The 22,153-nt window shown below is 38.0% G+C and overlaps 1 protein-coding gene across 1 annotated transcript in view; it reads left to right on the top strand.

Moving 5' to 3' along the window:
• The window catches only part of PIK3C2A (phosphatidylinositol-4-phosphate 3-kinase catalytic subunit type 2 alpha), a 120,991-nt gene that overhangs the window by 15,819 nt on the left and 83,019 nt on the right, over nucleotides 1-22,153 (top strand). Inside the window, 1 exon segment of the mRNA XM_030331060.2 lies at nucleotides 11,418-12,541. Within this exon segment, the coding sequence (XP_030186920.1) occupies nucleotides 11,471-12,541 (1,071 nt within the window). The 5' untranslated portion in view covers nucleotides 11,418-11,470.

The following is a 22,153-nucleotide window of genomic DNA, read 5'->3' as shown; positions in this document are numbered from 1 at the left end:
AAAAATAAATAAACGTTGAAAAAAAAAATTAAAAAAAAAAAAATGAAAAGTATTGTTCTTATTTGTATTTTTTATGCCATTACTAAAAAATTGAGCTTTTGTATTCATATAGTTTGCCACATGTGAGTTAAAAAAAACCTCACATGCTATTGTAGGTGGTGTTTTCACATACCATGTATAATATAGATATGAAAATATTTTAAATATTCAAATTTAAAATATGTAGGGAGTAGATTCTTTTTTGTTATGAAGTTACCCACAGAACAGTGAATAAATTTATCATCTATGATTAACAAATAATTTTAAGTGCATAAAGCATATATGATTATCTAACAAATACTTGTAAAACAAACACTTGTGTAACTAGTCGATAGGTTATGAACTAGAACATTGCTTATGTTCCTAAAGTCCCCAGTGTACTTATCCTTGGCCATCCCTTCTATGTGTAACCACTGTCTAGGTTATGAACTACAACATTGCTTATGTTCCAAAAGTCCCCAGTGTACTTATCCTTGGTCATCCCTTCTATGAGTAACCACTGTCCTAACTTTGAGAATCCTTTCCTTTTCTTGGTTTTACCGTTATGTATGCATTCTTAAACAATATAGTTTCTCATGTTTTTGAACTTTATATAAATGGAATCATTGTATGTGTTTTTGTGTCTGTCTTTGCTTATCATGTTTCTAAGTTTTATTCATTTTTTTCTTATAGCGCTAGTTCATTGGTATTAGTATATAGAATTCCATTGCATGAACTGTGATATAATGAAAAATATTAGGTCTTTGTGCTTGGTTCTTGTCATGTAACTCCTAAAGACCTTGGAATCTCTTTTTTTTCTTTTGTATGCTGATGAGATCAATAGTGTCTGGGATCCCTACATAGTTTCAGGGTGGGGCTGGTCACCAGAAAGACTGAGGCATTTTAGAGGACTAGAACTTTTAGCCTTATCCCCTGACCTCTGGAGATGAGAGAGGAACTGAAGGTTGAGCTAATTACCACTTCCAGGTTAGTTCCTATTTGGGACTATTGTGGGCAATGTTCTTTGGAGGTTCTTATGATTTATCTTTCTTTTTAATTTGTAGAAGTTACTTATCTAGGATTTGAGTCCTTTGGTTATATATTAAAAATATCTCCTTTTTTGTGGCTTGTTTTTATCATTCTCTTTGGTGTCTTTTCTGGATTTTACTATAGTCAAATTATTTTTCTCTTACGGTTAGTGCTGTCTTGTTTAAGAAATTTTTCCATTCTCTGATTCTAAAGCTTTATAGTTCTTCCTTTCACAGACGTTTGGTTTGTCTCCAGTTGAATTTTGCTTAAGGAGTGAAGTAGGAGTCCCATTTCATTTCCCCTCCATTTGTTCTGGCTTAATTTATTAAAAAGACAGTTCTTTCCCTGTGCTCTGATATGCTACTTGTCTTAAATCGGGTGTCTTTGTAGTTGTGTTTCTGTTTTTGACCTCTTAGCCTGTTCTTTATTAAATTTATCTCTTCCTGCATAAATACCATACTATCTTAAATAAAATTAGCTTTATAATTAATCTTTATTGGGTAGAGCAAATCCTCACACCTTGTTCTTTTTCAAGAGGTTTTTGGCTATTTTGGTCCTTTTGGTTACTGAATAAATTTTAGAATCACCTTGTCAAAAATTATTGTTTTATTTTAGAGTGCAAGCAGGGGAGAGGGACAGAAGGACAGAGAGAGAGAGAGCAAGAGCAAGAGAATCCCAAGCAGGCCCTGTGCTGACGGTGCAGATGTGGGGCTGATCTTTCATGACCTGAGCCGATATCAAGAGGTGGATGCTTAACCGAGTCCCCCAGGTGCCCTTATTTTTGTTTAACATGTTTATTTATTTATTTATTTTGAGAGAGAGAGAGAGAGAGAACACACTTCTGCATGAGAGGGGAAAGAGCAGGCTGTGGCTGTCAGTGTAGAGCCCACCGAGGGGCTTGATCTCATGAACTCTGTGAGGTCATGACCTGGGCCAAAATCAAGAGCCAGAAGCTTAACCTACTGAGTCACCCAGGTGCCCCAAGAAGTCATTAACTGTGAGATGACCTGAGCTAAAATAAAGAGCCATAAGCTTAACCTACTGAACCATCCATGAATATGTATTTAAATATTCTCATGGCTTCAAATCCTATTAGGGTGGCCTTCTTTTTGCTGAGGTTAACTAGGAATTCCACGAGTTATTTTGGTTTTGATTCTTTTTTTTAAACAGTTAAATAATCTTTTTGTAATTTTGTAATCCTATTTGGTTGATTGTAAACACATTTATCTATGAAATGTTAACAATTTGCTAATTGTAGAACTATTAGAAATTATATACTTTAAAAATACAAAATTTACCAAAAATGATAAGATAGACGTTAATGAAAAGGCTGTATGTTATCTATGGGACTTAAAATTTTTCTTCCCCTGAAAATTAAGTAATAGGCATTGGAGATATTTTATTGACTTGAGGGAAGGGATGACTTTTGGGAAGGTAAATTTTTTCTTATCCAGAAATTAGTGATGCTTGTTCACCTTGCTTTTTGTTCCTTTCCTTATAAATTGTAGCCTTAAGTTGTCCAATAGCCACCTTTGGCTTTTGAGCACTTGAAATATGGCTAGTCTAAGTTGAAATGTGTAATCTGAAATAAAATATATACCACATTTTGAAGACTTAGTATGAGAAAAGAATGTAAAATGTCCCATTCATATTTTTTTTTTTTTTAATTTTTTTTTTTTCAACGTTTATTTATTTTTGGGACAGAGAGAGACAGAGCATGAACGGGGGAGGGGCAGAGAGAGAGGGAGACACAGAATCGGAAACAGGCTCCAGGCTCTGAGCCATCAGCCCAGAGCCCGACGCGGGGCTCGAACTCACGGACCGCGAGATCGTGACCTGGCTGAAGTCGGACGCTTAACCGACTGCGCCACCCAGGCGCCCCCCATTCATATTTTTATAATTGGTTACTTACTGAAATGACAGTATTTTGGATAATTGGATTAAATATATTATTAATAATTTCATCTGTTTCTTTTCATTAATGTAGTTGTAAAACATTTTTAATTCAGTATGTGGCTTGCATTCCACTCCTGTGGAATAGTGCTGTGCTGCTCTACCCTAATCTCACCCAACACCTGGACATTCCTACATTTTCTCTTTTTAACAGAGTTGTATAGTGCCTAATACCAAAGTGCTTGGTTATTTTTGTTAGACTAATTTTTTCCCTCCATGAATCACAGAGATAGGAGAATGTTATCTTGTCTACTGGGGTTTTTCCTTTTAGAAGAGATGAACCTCCTCTCCTATTTTTATTTTTTTTTAATTTTATTTAAGATTTTTACTTTTTTAAGTAATCTCTACACCCAATGTGGGACTTGAACTAACAATCCTGAGATCAAGAGTTAGTTGTATGCTCCACCGACTGAGCCAGTAAAGCACCCCTCCTCTTCTATTTTTAGTTTTCTGTTGCCATCTCCTACTCCCAGTTTCTAAAATAATTTTTTCTCCCACCGCTTGTTTATTCTGAACTCAGCCACATGATTTTTCAGTTTTAGTTGACTTATTAATACATAAGCCCTTTTAGGGGCACCTGGGTGGCTCAGTTGGTTAAGCGTCCAACTTCAGCTCAGGTCATGGTCTCGTGGTTCATGAGTTAGGGCCCTGTGTCAGGCTCTGTGCTGACAGCTCAGAGCCTGGAGCCTGCTTCCGATGCTGTGTCTCTGTTTCTGTCTGCCCCCACCCAGCTCCTCCCACTCAAAAATAAATTAAAAAAAAGCCATTTTAGTCTGGTTTTTTGTTTGTTGCAGAATTTGAGCTTCTTTTTGATAAAGACAATGGTGTCTTACGTTTCCCAGTCTTTGAGGCATTCATTCAACAACTACAGTAGAAGTCTGAGAGTGAATTCATAACCTCAGTGAAATGATAAGTTTGCTAGTCATGTGGTGAGAATAAATTAATAAAATGGCACATTATTAAATAGCAGTATTAATCACTTCATGATAGAATTAAACAAAACAGTAAAATCTATTTATTAATGCAGAGAGAAATAACCATAGCCTTGAGGAAGATTTGGTATTTATAATAGATAAGGTATGTTTAGACACTTATTTCAGATAATTATTAACATAAAAATATATTGTAGTGAATTAGCACTGCCTGGATTTGAGTCCTGATCTCATCACTTGCTAGCTACTGTGAACTTGGGCAGATTATATAATTTGTATGAAAGTTTTTCATTTGCATGTAGGGATAATAGTAGCTACTTAATATAATTTGTGAGGATTAAATTAGTTAATATATTGCTTTTAGCAGTGTTTGGCAGCAAGTATCTACATATCTCTATCTGTAGGTATGTATAGATATGTAGATACTTGCTACAGTTTTAACAAATATTTTCCATGGTTATTGCAGTGTTGATATTATTATTTTTAATGGTAGCACAGTATTCAGTTGGGTACCATAATTTATTTTTCTTTGAGATTCACTTTCATTTTAGTGGAGAAATATTTGCATGGTTGAACTCAAATCATTGTTTCTCTGTTTTCTTATGTATCTTGAATTTTAAGATCAGAAAGCATTTAGATGGGTAGCAGGACTGGTTTTATTTTTTTCTTAGATTTAAATTTAAATTGTAAATGAATGTCTACCACAGAAGAAGCCAAGAGCTTTTAAATTAATTCTTTTGGATCTGCAAATGGTATCCCAAAGTTTAACTGAATAGTTTAATTGCCCTCTTTTGAACAATTTAAAGTAGCTACAGCCTTGTGATCATCACTGGATTACTCTATGTTGGAAAATTTTTGGCAGATGGTATACAATCATCATTCAAAAACTAGTTATATTGTCTTTTCCAGCTTGAATTAGGAGAACATTAGCATTAAAGTTTGCATTTTGAATTAGCATGTGCAAAAGTTGTTTCCTGATAAATGTTTGTCATCAAATGAAGTTTTGATTTTAAAAAATTAATGGAGCATGTCAGTGTAGCAGCCTCAGAAAAATAGCTAAAGCACTGGGTTACTTTTGGACAGTCTTTCAAATCCTTTATTACCATTTGAGTATACATGCATGATAATTTTTTGGAAAGTTAAAATATGGTAATTCAGCTGTTAACAGTTCACTTTTACGCTTAGACTTGAATTTAGTTTAGCATGTGCTGCTTTGGGTTGATACTAGGGATAGAGCAAGCAAATGAATTGATATGAGAAATACCACATTTACTGTTAAAATATTTTTCAAGCTATTTATTTTATACCTTTGTTAGTAAATAAGAGGTAACATTAATTTAAAATATTTGGAGTAAGTGTGTTTTCTGTTGAATAAACTGTATCTCAAACTCACTTAAAAAATCCAGATTTCCTCTTTCAGAACAATGTCCTATCATTACCGAATATGGTAGCCAGGAAACTACTTAAATAAATAGGCATTTGCTTGTGGAAAATGAATTGCAGGCCAGTATCACTTTCTCTTTGCAAAATATTCTAATCCATTCGATTTTGTGAAAAATGGACTGTGTTGTGGTGTTCATATATCCAGTCATGTGCCATCCAAAATCTCGTCTTTAAAACTGATAGCTCTTATTCCATTCTTTAAAATATGTGGTCATTAAATTAAACTCTGTATTTATTAAGCAGGGTGGTTTTAAATGCTGTGGGGCAGAAGAAAAGGAAAACAAAGTAGGTCTCTGCACTTAAGCTTATTCTAGTCTGTTGGGTAGACATACAAATTATAAATTTTTTTTTAATGTTTATTTATTTTTGACAGAAAGAGAGAGAGACACGGAGCATGAGTGGGGGAGGGGCAGAGAGAGAGGGAGACACAGAATCTGAAGCAGGCTCCAGGCTCTCAGCTGTCAGCACAGAGCCTGATGTGGGACTCGAACCCACAGACCACGAGATCATGACCTGAGCTGAAGTCACTCGCTCAACTGACTGAGCCACCCAGGCGCCCTTATAGACATACAAATTATAGATTCTGTGTTAAGTTTTTAGTTGTTACTGGAGAAAGTAATGTTAAACCAGCTTAAGCAAAGAGGAATTTATTGGCTTACATAAATGAAAAGACTAGCCTTGGACAAGGGTTGGATCCAGACACTTAATGTAATATTCAGAATCTGTTTCATTTTACTTATCATACATAGCTCTGCTCTTTTCTGGCTTCGGTCTATTCTCAGGCAGCATCTCCTTCAGTGGTGGCAAAGATGGCCACAGCAGTGCCAGGCTTACATCCCATAAGTTCAGCAACTTCAGTGATGGGCTTCCTTTCTAAATAGTTTCAGAAGTCTTGGGATTAAGTCTATTTGGCCAGACTTGGATCCTTTGGTGTGGTTGGGAGTGGGAGAGGGGGGAGTAAGGATGTTCCAGCCCTATTTGAACTAGATGGAACAAAAGGGGGATGACTAAGTTCTAAAAAAGAAGATACAGATTTCTACCTACTAGAAGAAAGGATACTGAGGGGGCAAAACCAGCATAAAGTCTATAAAAATGAAGATAAAAATTTTATTTGAGCTAAAAAGATAGTTTTTTTCTTTTTCAGTGTTTATTTTTGAGAGAGTACAAGGAGGGGAGGGGCAGAGAGAGGGGGACAGAGGACCCAAAGTGGCTTTCCACTGACAGGCTGACAGCAGTGAGCCCAAAGTGGGCAAACTTATAAACCACAAGATCATGACCTGAGCCGAAGTCAGGAGCTCAAGTTTTTTTCTTTTTCAGTGTTTATTTTTGAGAGAGTACAAGGAGGGGAGGGGCAGAGAGAGGGGGACAGAGGACCCAAAGTGAGTTTCCACTGACAGGCTGACAGCAGTGAGCCCAAAGTGGGCAAACTTATAAACCACAAGATCATGACCTGAGCCGAAGTCAGGAGCTCAACTGACTGAGCCATCCAGGCGCTCCTAAAAAAATGGTTTCTAATAGGAGCTACTTAAGAAAAGCTTCAGACAGGTGGCTGTATTTGATTTGGGCCCTGAAGGATAAGTATAATTTTTCCAAGGCAGAATGAGTATAAGAAAGGACTTTCTAGGTCACTCATCTGAGAAGTTTGGCAGTGAAAGGAGAGAATTAAAATGGAAGCTATTGGAGTCTAAAGAGGAATGTTAAGACTCTTTTCCACCTCGGTATGGAGAAAACTTGAGCATTCTTATGGCAAAGGAGCAGAAGCAAATTAATAATGCAAAGAAGGCAATCACTGATAAATAGGAGAATTCAGTGAGAATTAGGATATAAGTAGAAGGTGTCAGAGTTAGGCAGGAAAAGGGAACTGTTCATTCTCTGAGGACACATGAAATAAGGTGGGTAGTGGTGGCTGTGAAGTTAAAACAAACTTGCTGTTAAATTGGTAAGTGGCTACAGTCTTGCTTTCTAAAAGTAAGGAGAAAAGGTTGATCAGTTATCTATTGCTATGTAACCATTCCAAAATGATTTTGTGGGTTAGCAATTTGGCTTGAACTCAGGCTGGGTGGTTTCTTCTGCTGGTCTTGCCTTCAGTCATTATTGTAACTGTGGTCATTTGAACTGTGGATGGATGGTCTTAAGGTGGTGGCTTTACTCCTGTGGTTGGTGATGACTGTTGGCTGGGCCTTTTTCTCCTTGTGCTCTCTCATCGTCTGTGAGCATTCACAGGGCAGTGGCTGCACTCAAAACAGGAAGAGCTGAAGCAGTTAGGCTCTTATGAACTTAGAACTCCCAGTGTCACTTCTTTCACATTGTATCTGTCAAAGCAAGTCACAGAGCCAGCTCAGATCAAGTGGAGAAATAGACCCCACCTCTGTATGTGAGGAGAAGCAAAGTGACTTTATAAAGAGTGTATCCTGGAATCAGAGGAATTTGTACCTCTTACTGTTCATCTAACATTTTGTGAAAATTTTTAGTCATGCAGCCAAGTTGAAAGGATTTTAGAGTGAATACCCATATGCCTACCAACTAGATTGTATTATTAATATTTTCCTGTACTTGCTTTATCACGTATTTATCCATCTATCAGATACTCAATTTATATTATTTTTGTATATATTTCAGAGTAAATTGTAGACATCAGTACTTTCGTCTAAGTACTTCATGTATATTTAGTAGGAGTCTATTTGTTCATAGTTTTTTCTTAACATGAAATGTTTACGGACAATGAAGTATACAAATTTTAAGTGTACATTGTGCCTAGTTTTGCATCCTACCACAGAAGGGAAAAATTTGAAAAGATTTTCAGTGAAATGCCTCAGAAGTTCAACTATAGTTGTATAAAAGAATTGCAAAGAGTGACTTCCTTCAATATCTTGATGTCCTCGTCACTAATAATTTTTTATTTAGTATTACCTCAACATTTAGGATTTTCATTTGTGTTACATTAAAAAATTTTTTTTTAATGTTTATTTTTTAGAGAGAGAGAGAGGGACAGGAGTGTGAGTGGGGGAGGGGCAGGGAGGGAGGAAAACACAGAATCTTAAGCAGGCTCCAGCCTCTGAGCTATTAGCACAGAGCCTGATGCAGGGCTCCAACCTCCAAACTGCGAGATCATGACCTGAGCCAAAGTTGGATGCTTAACTGACTGAGCCACCCAGGTGCCCCTCATTCGTGTTACATTAGTTTGAATTCACTTTGGGTGTTTCCCTACCTCTATCATTAAACTTTTATTTCACATATACTATGGACAAGCACTGTGCTAGAAAAAGGATGTAAGTAGGAGCTCTCCTCATTTCTAGGTATTCAAACTAAAATCTCGAATCAGATTAGATTAATAATAGATGTCATTTATTTAATGCCTCTGCCTAAGGCCAGTGATAAACACTTTTTAGTTGCATTGTTTCATTTAATCCTTATAATTTAAGAGTTAGATACTTTTTCATTTTATTTTATTTTATTTTATTATTTATTTTTAAAATTTACATCCAAGTTAATTAGCATATAGTGCAACAATGATTTCAGTGGTAGATTCCTTAGTGCCCCTTACCCATTTAGCCCATCCCCCCCTCACAACACCTCCAGTAACCCTCTGTTCTCCATATTTAAGAGTCTCTTTTGTTTTGTCCCCCCCTCTGTTTTTATATTATTTGTGCTTCCCTTCTCTGTGTTCATCTGTTCTGTGTCTTAAAGTCCTGATATGAGTGAAGTCATACGGTATTTGTCTTTCTCTAATTTTGCTTAGCCTAATACCCTCTAGTTCCATCCATGTAGTTGCAAATGGTAAGATTTCATTCTTTTTGATTGCCGAGTAATACTCCATTGTATATACCACATCTTCTTTATCCATTCATCTGTCGATAGACATTTGAGCTCTTTCCATACTTTGGCTATTGTCGATAGTGCTGCTATAAACATGGGGGTGCATGTGCCCCTTCGAAACAGCATACCTGTATCCCTTGGATAAATGCCTAGTAGTGCAGTTGCTGGGTTGTAGGGTAGTTCTATTTTTAATTTTTTGAGGAACCTCCATATTGTTTTCCAGAGTGACTGCACCAGTTTGCATTCCCACCAACAGTGCAGAAGAGATCCTCCTTCTCTGCATATTTGCCAACATCTCTTGTTGCCTGAGTTGTTCATGTTAGCCATTCTGACAGGTGTGAGGTGGTATTTCCTTGTAGTTTTGATTTGTATTTCCCTGATGATGACTAATGCGTTTTTGATACTTTTTCATTTTATTTTATTTTTTTAAATTTTTTTTTCAACGTTTTTATTTATTTTTGGGACAGAGAGAGACAGAGCATGAACGGGGGAGGGGCAGAGAGAGAGGGAGACACAGAATCGGAAACAGGCTCCAGGCTCCGAGCCATCAGCCCAGAGCCTGACGTGGGGCTCGAACTCACGGACCGCGAGATCGTGACCTGGCTGAAGTCGGATGCTTAACCGACTGCGCCACCCAGGCACCCCGATACTTTTTCATTTTAAAAGTAAACTAAGGCATGTGGAAAAGTTTGACTTGCCCAAGCACTTACAGCTTCAGGAATCAAGCTGATGTGACTCCAGAACCCAGAATTAACTCCTGAATTATAATGATTAGAAGCAAGAAATGTGCCTTATTTTACACAGTAGGTAACTAACCCTTTAATTGGTCATTTTGCTTCATAGGGTAATTTTAATCTTAGTTGTGCTTAAGTAGAAGATTGAATTTTTACAAGCTGATCATTGAGAAAGTTTAATAAACTATTTTTCTAGTTTAGGAGTAAATATTTTAGCAATTTGAAAAAGGAGAAATTTTAGTGTTACAATTTTTTTAAATTGAACTCTGCCCAATGTAGGGCTTGAACTCACAACCCCGAGATCAAGAGTTGCATGCTCTACCAACTGAGCCAGTCAGGCACTCTAGTATTATAGCTAATGATTTAACTGCAGATAATCAGATAGATGTGTGGTCAAAACTATGTGACAAATTCAGCCATAAATTTAACCTTTGAATGGAGTACTGCAGTTTCTTATAGCTTTAACACTTTGATTATTCTGATCTGTTATGTCAGTTGTTCTAGATTATAAACCCTTAATCAATTTTTCAAATGATGCTTTTTTAAAAAAATGTTTATTTTGAGAGTGAGAGTGCACATGCACGTGAGCAGGGTCGGGGCAGAGAGAGAGGGAGAGAGAGAATCCCAAGCAGGCTCCGTGCGTAGCGTGATGTGGGACTCGATCTCAAGAAACGTGAGATCATGACCTGAGCCAAAATCAAGAGTTGGTTGCTTAGCCAATTGAGCCACCCAGGAGCCCCTCATATGAGGTTTTGTTAGTAGTTCCTTGACTTTATTGACTAGGTATTGGGTACTTTTATTGCTAATTGGCTTATGAACAATTTAACAAATAGCCAAAGATTGAAACCATTTCGACTTGCTATTTGCGTAACAGTAAACCATGTTCAAACTCATGAAAGTATGTGACTAACAAGGCATTTTGTGCCAAGAATCCTGCCAAAGTGCCATTAGTTAACAGCAGCCATTGTGACACCTGAAGTGAAAGGTTCTTGAGTTCATCCACCATGCTAGCTTTCCTGTTAGGTCAGGGAATGAGGTAAAGTTATGTATGTCTAAGCATATCCCTTACCTCAGCAGTATATAAGATATTTATTTTTAAAGAGCAAAGAACATCTTGTTTTTTTAAGTTTATTTATTTTGAGAGAGAGCAATTGGGAGTGGGAGAGGCGCAGAAAGAGGGGGAGACTGAGAATCCCAAGCAGCCTCTGCACTTCAAGCACAGAGCATGATGTGGGGCTCTACCTCACAACTGTGACATCATAACCTGAGCTGAAATCAAGAGTCAGACGCTTAACTGACTAAGCCACCTAGGCGTCCCTGAGATATTTTAAAAATGTTCCTTCACTCAGATTTCCCACAACTGTTCATTTTATTTTATTTTATAGTTTATTTGTAAGTGGCTTTAAATTCTAAGTCATATGAGTGGGTTACAAACAAAATAAATTTAAGTTTAAAAAATCTAATTGAGTGTTATGTTTATTTTTGTGTATAGGTCTTGCTATTTTGGAAGCTACAAGAAAAAAATAGATTAGGGGAGGTTTGGTCATGGCTCAGATATCCAACAATAATGGATTTAAGCAATGTTCATCACATCTGGAACCAACAAGAACAAAAGAAGTGGACAAAGAAGAAGCATTACAGATGGAAGCAGAGGCTTTAGCAAAACTGCAAAAGGATAGAGGAGTGACTGATAATCAGAGAGCCTTTGAGTTATCAAGCAACACCAGACAAAAAGCACAAGTTTATAACAAACAGGATTATGATCTCATGGTGTTTCCTGAATCTGACACCCAAAAAAGAGCAGTAGATATTGATGTAGAAAAGCTCACGCAAGCTGAACTTGAGAAACTATTGCTTGATGAAAATTTCGAAACTAGGAAAACACCTGTCTTGCCAGTTACTCCTGTTCTGAGCCCTTCGTTTTCAGCACAGGTCTATCTTAGACCTACTATTCAGAGAGGACAGTGGCCACCTAGGTTATCAGGGCCTTCCACATATACTTTACCTTCTATTTATCAGTCAACTTACAGCAGTAAACAGACTGTATTCCAAAATGGCTTCAGTCCAAGAATGCCTGCTTTTCCATCCACAGAACCTATATATTTAAGCTTTCCAGGACAGTCTCCATATTTTTCATATCCTTTGACACCTGCCACACCCTTTCATCCACAAGGAAGCTTACCTATCTATCATCCAGTAGTCAGTCCTGACATGGCAAAGCTGTTTGACAAAATAGCTAGTACATCAGAATTTTTAAAAAATGGAAAAGCGAGGACTGACTTGGAGATCAAACATTCAAAAGCTACAGTCAGCAATTTACAGGTATCTCCAAAGTCTGAAGATATAAGTAAATTCGACTGGTTAGACTTGGATCCTCTAAGTAAACCTAAGGTGGACAATGTGGAGGTGGTAGACCACGAGGAAGAGAAAAATATTCCAGGTTTACTAGCAGAGGATCCTTGGGATGCTGTTCTTCTTGAAGAGAGATCACCAGCAAGTTGTCACCTTGAAAGAAAGGTGAATGGAAAATCTCTTTCTGGGGCAACGGTAACAAGAAGCCTGTCTTTAAATATTCGAACAACTCAGTTTACAAAAGTCCAGGGCCAAATATCTCAGGTATAGTCTTTTCTTACTAACTTCTCAAATGTAGTAATATAACACAGAATTCATGTTTGCGTATATAATTTATTAGGTAAAAGAAATCTTTTTCATGTTGAATTTTGTTTTCTTTATTCCTAAATGTGCTGTGAATTTTAGATTGTGTGGTAAAGGATGAAATGTGTTTAGGTCAGTTGAACAGTTACTTGCTATTAATAGATTTTTTTCTAGGATTATAAATTAAACTCTAATCAAGGATCTGGTTGTCACTGATAGGTATTTAAGATAATTTTTATCTCTTCATGTCTTCTCATTATATACGGTTCTACTTTCTCTTCATTATCTTTTATTTTCCAGGTTAAACCAGTAATTTTGGTTTTTAACCCCATTATGGAAAATTTTCCATATATTTTGTTTTTAACCATAAGTGAATGGAAGGAAAGGAAGGAAACCCCATAAAAGTCATTAAAGGACTCTCTCTCCACACCTATATTGATTAAAATGAAAAATGTGGTATAGTTGCTGAGTTCGTATTGTCTTACTATCTGTAAAAACTGGTTAAGGGTAGCTGGAACAGGATGTCTTCCCTCAGATGAGAGGCAGCAGGATTTAGATTTTTCCTTTCCAAATACAGTATATCATTGCAGGTTTCTATTTTGCTCTTGTAATATCTGTGGGTCTTGGGAATGTTTAAGTTTCATTCTCCCCTTAATGCGAATTACATCATTCAGCTAATTAGACAAGCACTTAGTTACTCTTTAGGTGCTGGGAATCAACTAGCCTTTAGGGAAGGAGAAGCAAATTTTGCATGACTTTGAATGGGTGTATGTTGAATTGTGACTTTAAAAGCCATTTTGGAGAAAGAAGCAGGTAGTAAGAAGGCTTGGAAACACAGATGAGATTTTTGGATGACATTATCAGAAAAGAGAAAAATCTTAACTAATGGAATGTTTTATAAGTGGATTTTGACTACAGTTCACTAAGGATATGTTATTTTAAGCTTTTCAGTATTTACAAATTTAGTCACATAATCTCTTAATACTTTCAATTAAAAAATCACAAGTTAATTGTATATTTTAAATTGATATCCTAAATATAACATCAAATTATTTTCTCTTAATATCTCTGTCATATTGTTGAGGGTTTTCTTTTTGTTTTTACAAAATAACAGTCATTGGGCACTTGGATGGCTCAGTCGGTTGAGCGTCTGACTTTAGCTCAGGTCATGATCTCATGCTTTGTGAGTTCGAGCCCCACATTGGGCTTTCTGCCCAATGCAGAGCCTGCCTCAGATCCTTTGTCCCCCTCTCTCTGTCCATCCCCTGCTTGTGTTCTCTCAAAAATAAATAAACATTAAAAAAAAAAAAATAACAGTCATTTCCTAAAGTATTTAAAAGGAGATGGAGAAACTAAGCCATGAGTCATCCACCAAAAAAAAAAAAAAAAAACAAAAAACAAACCAAAAACAAAAAAGAAGATGGGGTGGGGGAAATATACCAAAAAGAACTGATAATTGTATATTTAGCTTTCTGAGGCACTACTCAACTTTCCCATAGTGGCTGCACCATTTTACATCCTATCAGCAATGTGTGAGAGTTCTAGTTTCTCCATATCCTTGCCAACACTTGTTATTTTCCATTTTCTGGATTATTGCCATCCTGATGGATGTGAAACAGTATCACTATGGTTTTGATTTACATTTCCTGATGACTAATGATAATGAGTATCTTTTCATGTGCTTAATTGGCCATTTATCTTTTTTGGAGAAAATGTCTGTTTAAGTCATTTGCTCGTTCTAAAAATTGGATTGTTCATAGCAGCTTTACTCATAATAGCTCCAAAATAGAAACAACCCAAATACCTCATCAACTGATGAATGGGTAAACCAAAGTGGTATGTTCATACAGTGGAATATTACCCACAAAAAAGTGAAGTCCTGATATATGTTATAACATGGATGAACTTTAAAAACATAAATGAAAGAAGCCAGGCACAAAAGACCATGTTTTGTATGATTCATTTTATATATGTCCAGAAATGGCAAATCCATAGAGAAAGAAAGCAGATTAGTGTTTTCCAGGGGTCAGGGAAGGAAAGAATGGGAATGATTGTTTAATTGTTACTGGGGTTTTGGGGAGGATGATGAAAATGCTCTAGAATTAGACCATTTCAGTCTTCTTACCATAGTGGTGATGACCACACAGCATTGTGAATGTATTGAAAGCCAGTGAATTTTATGTTCTGTGAATTTTACCTTAATTAAAAAATATATTAAAGGCACTAGTTCACCTGATCCATCCTGCTCAGGCCAGACCACTGCTGGATTCACATTTGAATCAGTGTTCCAATGGAGAGATCCCTCCCCAAACGTGGGTCTCCTTTTTATAGGCAAAGCATGACAGCATGAGGGGATGGTGTCTGACACTATGCAGTCTGGATTAGGGAAATCAGCTGTTTCAGGAGTTGTTTGGGAAGGGCAACTGCCTAGAACTTGGAAATCTCAGGAGCTATGGAAATTTGCAGTTTTTGCTATCAGAAAAAAGGCAGTACCTGGTCCTATAGGGAGCTAAGTGTAGGCTCAGTCCTCCCATTGGTAGGAGAGAGAGTCCCTGACTGTCCATACAACCCATCCAGGTCACTTTTAAATACTCCTGCTCCTTGCATCACACTTTTGTATGTATGTATTCACATCTTTACAATATATGCATTGTGACCACAATACATAGACTATCTTGAATTTGATCAAATAGTTATAAATGACTGGTTTATTTCATATCTGTGTGTCTCAAATTCTAATTTTCTCAGCATCAAAAAGTCATTTATCCACTAAGGGAAACATTATTCCAAGTGAGCTGAGATTACCATTTTAGGTGAATTGTGGTTATTATATTAGATAAGTTGAGGTTTCTGGATCAACTGGAGTTATTTACTGTCCAGTGATCCTGGATCAGAACTCAGAACCTGAGAGCTGCATTCTTTTTATCTATGTGTAGATATTCAAACTGAACTTTTTTTTCTTTTCTTATAATGGTCACTGAGACAGTAGAGAGTTCCTAAGAATCCTATGAGGACAGAGCAACCCATACCTATTTTACAATTGAGGAAATGTGAAGAAATTTAGGAATTCTTAATTTTTTCATATAATAATGGTATTGTAAGTTAAATGAGCTCTTATATTTTAGAGATGTATACTGAAGAATTTGTAAATGAAATGTAATAAATTATAGTTTTAATAGAAGGAAGAGCTGGGGATAGGTGCTTCTAGATGCAACAAGATTGGCTATATGTTGATAATTATTGAAGCTGTGATGGATACATGGGTGTTCATTATATTATTTTTTCTACTTTTGTATGTCTGAAAATTTCCACAATACATTAGAGGTTAGGAAGAAGACCACAGAACTATTTGTTTTTTTTTTTTTTTTTTTTTTTTTTTTTTTTTTCAGCGTTTATTTATTTTTGGGACAGAGAGAGACAGAGCATGAACGGGGGAGGGGCAGAGAGAGAGGGAGACACAGAATCGGAAACAGGCTCCAGGCTCTGAGCCATCAGCCCAGAGCCTGACGCGGGGCTCGAACCCACGGACCGCGAGATCGTGACCTGGCTGAAGTCGGACGCTTAACCGACTGCGCCACCCAGGCGCCCCGACCACAGAACTATTTGTAAGAAGAAAAGCTGATGTTCAGACCCATGATGTGACTCTAAAATCACTTCCCCCACTCCATCCCTTTAGTGATAGAACATGCTATTTTGGAAGTAATAAGTTCCCTGTCAAACATGGGTTAAATAATTGGCTTCCCGAACTTAGTTGTATGTCACTGTGCCCTGAAGAGGAGTTTAGGCTTCTTCAGTCCTGATATTGTGTGTTTGGGGGTGGGAATAAGAGGTGAGATTTTGGGATTTGAGGGAAAAGATGACTTAAAAACATTTTTTTTTCCTTCCTTAAGTGATTTTGATGCAGCTAACCTCCCTTGGACTAGCATTTGGAACCTTTTGACTAGATGACTTTAAAGTTAGTTTCTCTGTATTTCAGAAGCCTGTGAAATTGGGAAGGTGACAAGACAAATAGCAAAACAAAAATTAAGTACCCTGGAAACCGTTTCTTCACAACTTAAGTTGCTTTTGCTACAAAATCCTGCTTCCTTTTCTTTCCTTTTTTCCGTCTTTAGACTGGTCACTTACAGTTCAACTGATATTTTCTCCACCCTTTCCTTTGGTGAGGACAGGGCTGTGATACCCACATGCCTTTCTTTCATTGCTCCCTGCATACATCTTTTCCTCCTTATTTTTAATATTTGTCATAGTACCATCTGCTGTTAAGACATCTAATGCCATTCTATTTTGTAGAACTGCTTTACGCATATGGGTCATTTCAACAATTAATAATGTAATGCTATTTTCAGAGTCATTTAAGGCCTTATTTGTGTATTTATCAAGGGCCTTCTTGTGCTGTATGACATTTTGAGCTGAAGTGTTGATCAGTAATGGCCTCAGTAGTTTTCATTAAACTAATATTTGCATAGCCAGCCTTTCTTTGTCTTCTTTCTATAAAACTACTGTATGGAACCGACTATCAGTGTTACCTATTGCTAGATCTGGATGGTGGAATAGACTAGTTCTAGTCATATTCAAACATAATAGCATAGTCTGGTCCAGGTATGACAGATGCCAGATTTAGGGTTTGACAGGTTTTGAGAACAGTGTCAGGGGAGTATAAAAGTATAGCTTGATATTTAGTCATCCCCTGTCATCCATTGATGACCTTTAGTTTCTGAAATTCTTTGAACCTGATGAGAGGTTGTCACAGTCAATGGCTTTCCCATTGGAAGTTTAGATGCTTCTACTGGTAGTGCAGTAGCTGCTACTGCTCCTAAAGGCAAGGTAGCCATCCTTGGGCTACATTGTCAATGGATTTGGAAAAATATCCTGCAGGTTTCAATTAATGCCCTAGTTTTCATGTTAGGGGCTAAGGCGTGGCTTCTTTTTTCAGCAAGGAATAGGGTAAATAAATGGCTTTTCTAAGTTTGGTAGAGGTAGAGCTAGTAGAGGGTAGTTTAATTTTTAGTTGTTGAAAGATCCCCTGTTGTTCTTTATCCCATTTTGAAGGCTCTTTATCTGGTCCTCTAGTGGCTTCATATAGAAATTTGGCTAGGACTCCAAACTCGGATCTGTAGGTGGCAAAATCTAGGCATTCCTGTAAAGGTTTGGAGTTGGTTTTATGTGACAGGAGGTTCCAATTCTATTATAGCTGTTTTTCTCTCGATTGGCAGGGAATGCTATCCAGTAGTTAATTCATATCCCATATTTCTGTTTCGAAGTTTGAGCCTTTTTAGACTGTTCTTGGTATCCTGTTTCTCTAAGAAAGTTTAGTACAACAATAGAATTATTGTCTGAGACCTCTTTCATGGAGCTTCATATTAAAATATCATCCACATATTGTACTGTTATTCTCTGAGGCAGTGTAAGGTCTCTAAACTCTCTGCTGAGTGTATTGCCAGACAAATGGGGACTCTTCTCTAAATCCCTGTGGTAGGACTGTCCATGTAAGCTGGCATGCTTGATGTTCTCCTACTGGAGTCAATTCAAAGGTCAGTAGAGGCTGGACCTCTTCACTTAAGGGGATACAAAAGGAGAAATGCTTTAAATCAAGCACTGTAAGCCATACACCTTTCTGTATTGCCTGAAGTTTGAGTCAGTACAGTATAAGGGTTTGTCACTCTAGGGTGAATAAGGACTATAGCTTCATTTATTACTCTGAGGTCTTGTACCATTCTGTACTGGCCATTAGGTTTCTATTTAAAAAAACAAACAAACATTTTTTAAAATGTTTATTCATTTTGAGAGGGTGTGGGGGAGGGGGGAGGAGCAGAGAGCAAGAGAGAATCCCAAGCAGGCTCCATACTGTCAGCACAGAGCCTGACGCAAGACTCCATCTCACAAACCATGAGATCATGATCTAGCCAAAATCAAGAGTTGGACATTTAACCAACTGAGCAACCCAGGTGCCCCTTAAACATTTTATTTTTAATTTTTTTTAATGTTTTTTTATTTTTGACAGAGAGAGAGAGAGACAGCATGAGCAGGGGAGGGGCAGAGAGAGAGGGAGACACAGAATCCGAAGCAGGCTCCAGGCTCTGAGCTGTCAGCACAGAGCCCGACACGGGGCTCGAACTCACAGACCGTGAGATCGCGACCTAAGCTGAAGTCAGACACTCAACCGACTAAGCCACCCAGGTGCCCCTAAACATTTTATTTTTAATCTCTGCACCCAACGCGGCACTCAAATTTACAACCCTAAGTTTAAGAGTTGTGTGCTCCACCAACTGGGCCAGCCAGGCACCCCTCTCCATTAGGCTTAACAGGCAAAATGGGAGTATTATAAGGGGACTGGCAAGGTTTAAGAATTTCATTTGTAAGAAATTTATCTATGAGTGGTTAGAATCCAGCCCTGACTTCTGTCTTAAGAGGATATTGTTTTCTGTGTGCAATAATAGCAAGATCCTTTAGAGCTGTTTTGATGGGATGGACTATTGCCTTCCCTGGGATATCATAATTCCAAATTTGGGGGTCTACATGTTCCCAAATGTTAGGGGGAATTCCAGGTGGATGTCCAGTTTTTCTTCAGCCCTTAGAGAGGAGACCATCCTCCTGTCTAGTTAGTTTGAACTGGCTTCCCAACTTAAGCATGAGGTCCCTTCCCAGTAGGGGAGTGGGACAGGAAGGCAGAACCAGAAAAGAATGGGTAATTACTTGGTCTCTATGTTTACAAGTTACAAGAAAAGTTTGTAAGCATGATTTAAGTTCTCCTTCTATTCTAGTAATTTTAGAAAGACAGGTCGCACTGGAGTGCTAAATAAGGACAGAGTGAGTGGCTTCTGTATCAATAAGAAAATCAATGAATTTAACTTACTCCCACATCCAGGCTAACATGGAGCTCAGCCATCATTATGTTCAGGGGAGCCAGACCAATCTCAGGGCCTTGTCATGCTCTCTTCAGGTTGTTCCACTGGGTTGAAGTTTGAGGACCTAGGGCCATTTTTGCCAATTTATGGTGAATGTCTGGTGCTGACTGGCTTATAAAATGCCTATTTAGGATAACCAGCCTTTCTGGTGTGGCTGAGTCTAAATTTATATATTTACCAATTCTATTAAAAACCCCTAAAATAAGGCTGGATTTTCATCATTTGCCTGGGTTACTTCCTTAATTTTATCAAAATTGACAGGTTTAGAAAATCCTCTTTTCATTCCCTCCAGTAAACACATGACCATATGGTCTCATCTTCCCCTGTCAGGTCTGTCCTTTTGGTAGTTCCAGTGAGGCTCGGCATTAGGAACAGTGAGTGTCTCCTCCTACTAGATAATGATTTCTATCCCTGGTCACCAGCTTATCTGCAAATTCTTGTGTCCCAGCCCAAATTTAGGCCTTTTCTTCTGAGGTACAACAGTGCATTAGAATTATATAGATATCCTGACAGGATAAATCAAATAGTAGAGACACCTGGTGAAATACATCTATAAACTTACGTGGATCCTCTGAGTATCATCCTAGTTGTTTTATTTGTGCCAGATCTGACATAGAAAATGGGACATGTACCTTAATTGTGCCCATTTCCCTGTTTTGCTGCTTCCCAAAGTGGATACAGTCCTGCCTTAGTCTGAGTGTTTGATAGGTATGATGTTCTACTTCTAGTACATCCCGCTGGGCTTGGAGCAGAAGGCTCCAAAGGTTTATATGGAGGGGGAGTTACTAAGGGTCTGGGCTCGCATGTGGGCTTATTGTGACTTTTTCTTCTGCTGATTGATTTGTCTGACTCAATTGGTTTCTTTGATTGAGTGGTCTATTTTATTTATTTATTTATTTATTTATCTATTTATTTATTTATTTTTACATTTAACTGTGTGTTATATATTTATTTTTTTAAGTGTAGTTGGCACATTGTGTTCTGCATTTTTTAAAAGTCTATTTATTTTTGAGAGTGTATGGGGGGGAGGGGCAGAGAGAGAGAGGGGAAGAGAGAGGATCCCAAGCAGGCTTCACACTGTCAGTGTGGAGTCCTCTGTGGGTCTCGAACCCACAAACTGTGAGATCATGACCTGAGCCCAAATCAAGAGTCAGATGCTTAACTGACTGAGCCACCCAAGTGCCCCTTGGATGGTCTATTTAAACAATCATCATTTAAATATCTAGGGGCGCCTGTGTGGCTCAGTTGGTTAAGTGTCCAACTCGTGATTTTGGCTCACGTCATGATCTCATGGTTCATGAGATCAAGCCCCGAGTTGGTTTCTGCGCTGTCAGCATGAAGCCTGCTTGGGATTCTCTCTCTTTCCCACTCTTTCTGCCCGTCCCCCACTTGCTCTCAAAATAAATAAACATTCAAAATAAAATAAAACATCTAAAGGTGTGGGGGCCTGGAATCTTACCAGGCACATCCTACAAATCTCTCTTAGATTAGGATCCTGACTCAGTGTCATCAAGGTCTGGATGTAGGGCCCTTCAGTCCATTTCCCATGATGCCTGCATAAAAGGTCTAATTGATAAATAGTATTAAAGTTTAAGGACCTGTTAATGGGCCATTTTTCGTCATCCTCCAGAGAATATTGAGGCCAGGCATTATTACAGAAGAAGATGAAGTACTTCTTTAAATCCTTTTGTCTAGGGGCACCTGGGTGGCTCAGTTGATTAGGCATATGACTTTGGCTAGGTCATGATCTCAAGGCTTGTGAGTTCAGGCCTTAAGGCTGGCTCTGTGCTGACAGCTCAGAGCCTGGAGTCGGCTTCAGATTCTGTCTTTGTCTTCCTCTGCCCCTCCCCTTTTCACTCATATCTCTCTCTCTCTCTCTCTCTCTCTCTCTCTCTCAAGTATAAATATTAAAAAAAATTTTTTTTAATCCTTTTGTCTAAATTGACTCCCATGTGCTAGGAGACAGCCCAAAGGGGTATCCTTTGGGGTTGAGGAAGTTGATCTCATATTTAATTCCTATAAAATGAAGAGAGTACATTAACTAAGAGTCCATTACCAAAATCCCCCTTGGCTTCCAAATGGCATCCCATCAGGAATATTGCCAAAGATTCCTGGGGTTCAGAGTGGCGGGAAGTATCCCTCATTCTCAGCCACTCTGACACCTTTGTGCCACTTGAAGCGTTGTTGGACCTTTCTTCACTTCCCTGCTGCATCCTAGGCTACAGTAGGTGACAGTGAATGGATAGAAATGCTGGAGAGATTGGGGCTGCCTCTTTCCATTTTGAAAGAGTTGATATATTTTGCAACCAATAATAATACCTTTGTTAGCATCTAGATCTAGTATCAATGGATGGAGTAGAGGTGTTGGCCTTTGTTAATATGGGGCAGTTATTTTATATCATGTTATGTGTCCTATATCTAAGTTAGAAGTACTTTCAATCTGAGGGCAGGACTGAAAACACCAAACAGTCCATGGGGAAGGACAAATGAAAGACATGATAAAATGAAAATATGGAACTCCTGCCTAATCTGGGAAACTTTCTCATGAGCTTTAGCCATAATCCAGTCCCAAGGGAGTGATCCTCCACTGGGTGAGTGCCCCACTGATCCCTTTCTGGAAGCACTCGATTAGACATATCTTGGATTTTATGCTTATCAAGGGATTACA

This window comes from Lynx canadensis, chromosome D1 (assembly GCF_007474595.2).
Source record: "Lynx canadensis isolate LIC74 chromosome D1, mLynCan4.pri.v2, whole genome shotgun sequence".
Classification (NCBI taxonomy): domain Eukaryota; kingdom Metazoa; phylum Chordata; class Mammalia; order Carnivora; family Felidae; genus Lynx; species Lynx canadensis.
This window is presented reverse-complemented; position numbering and strand designations above follow the sequence as displayed.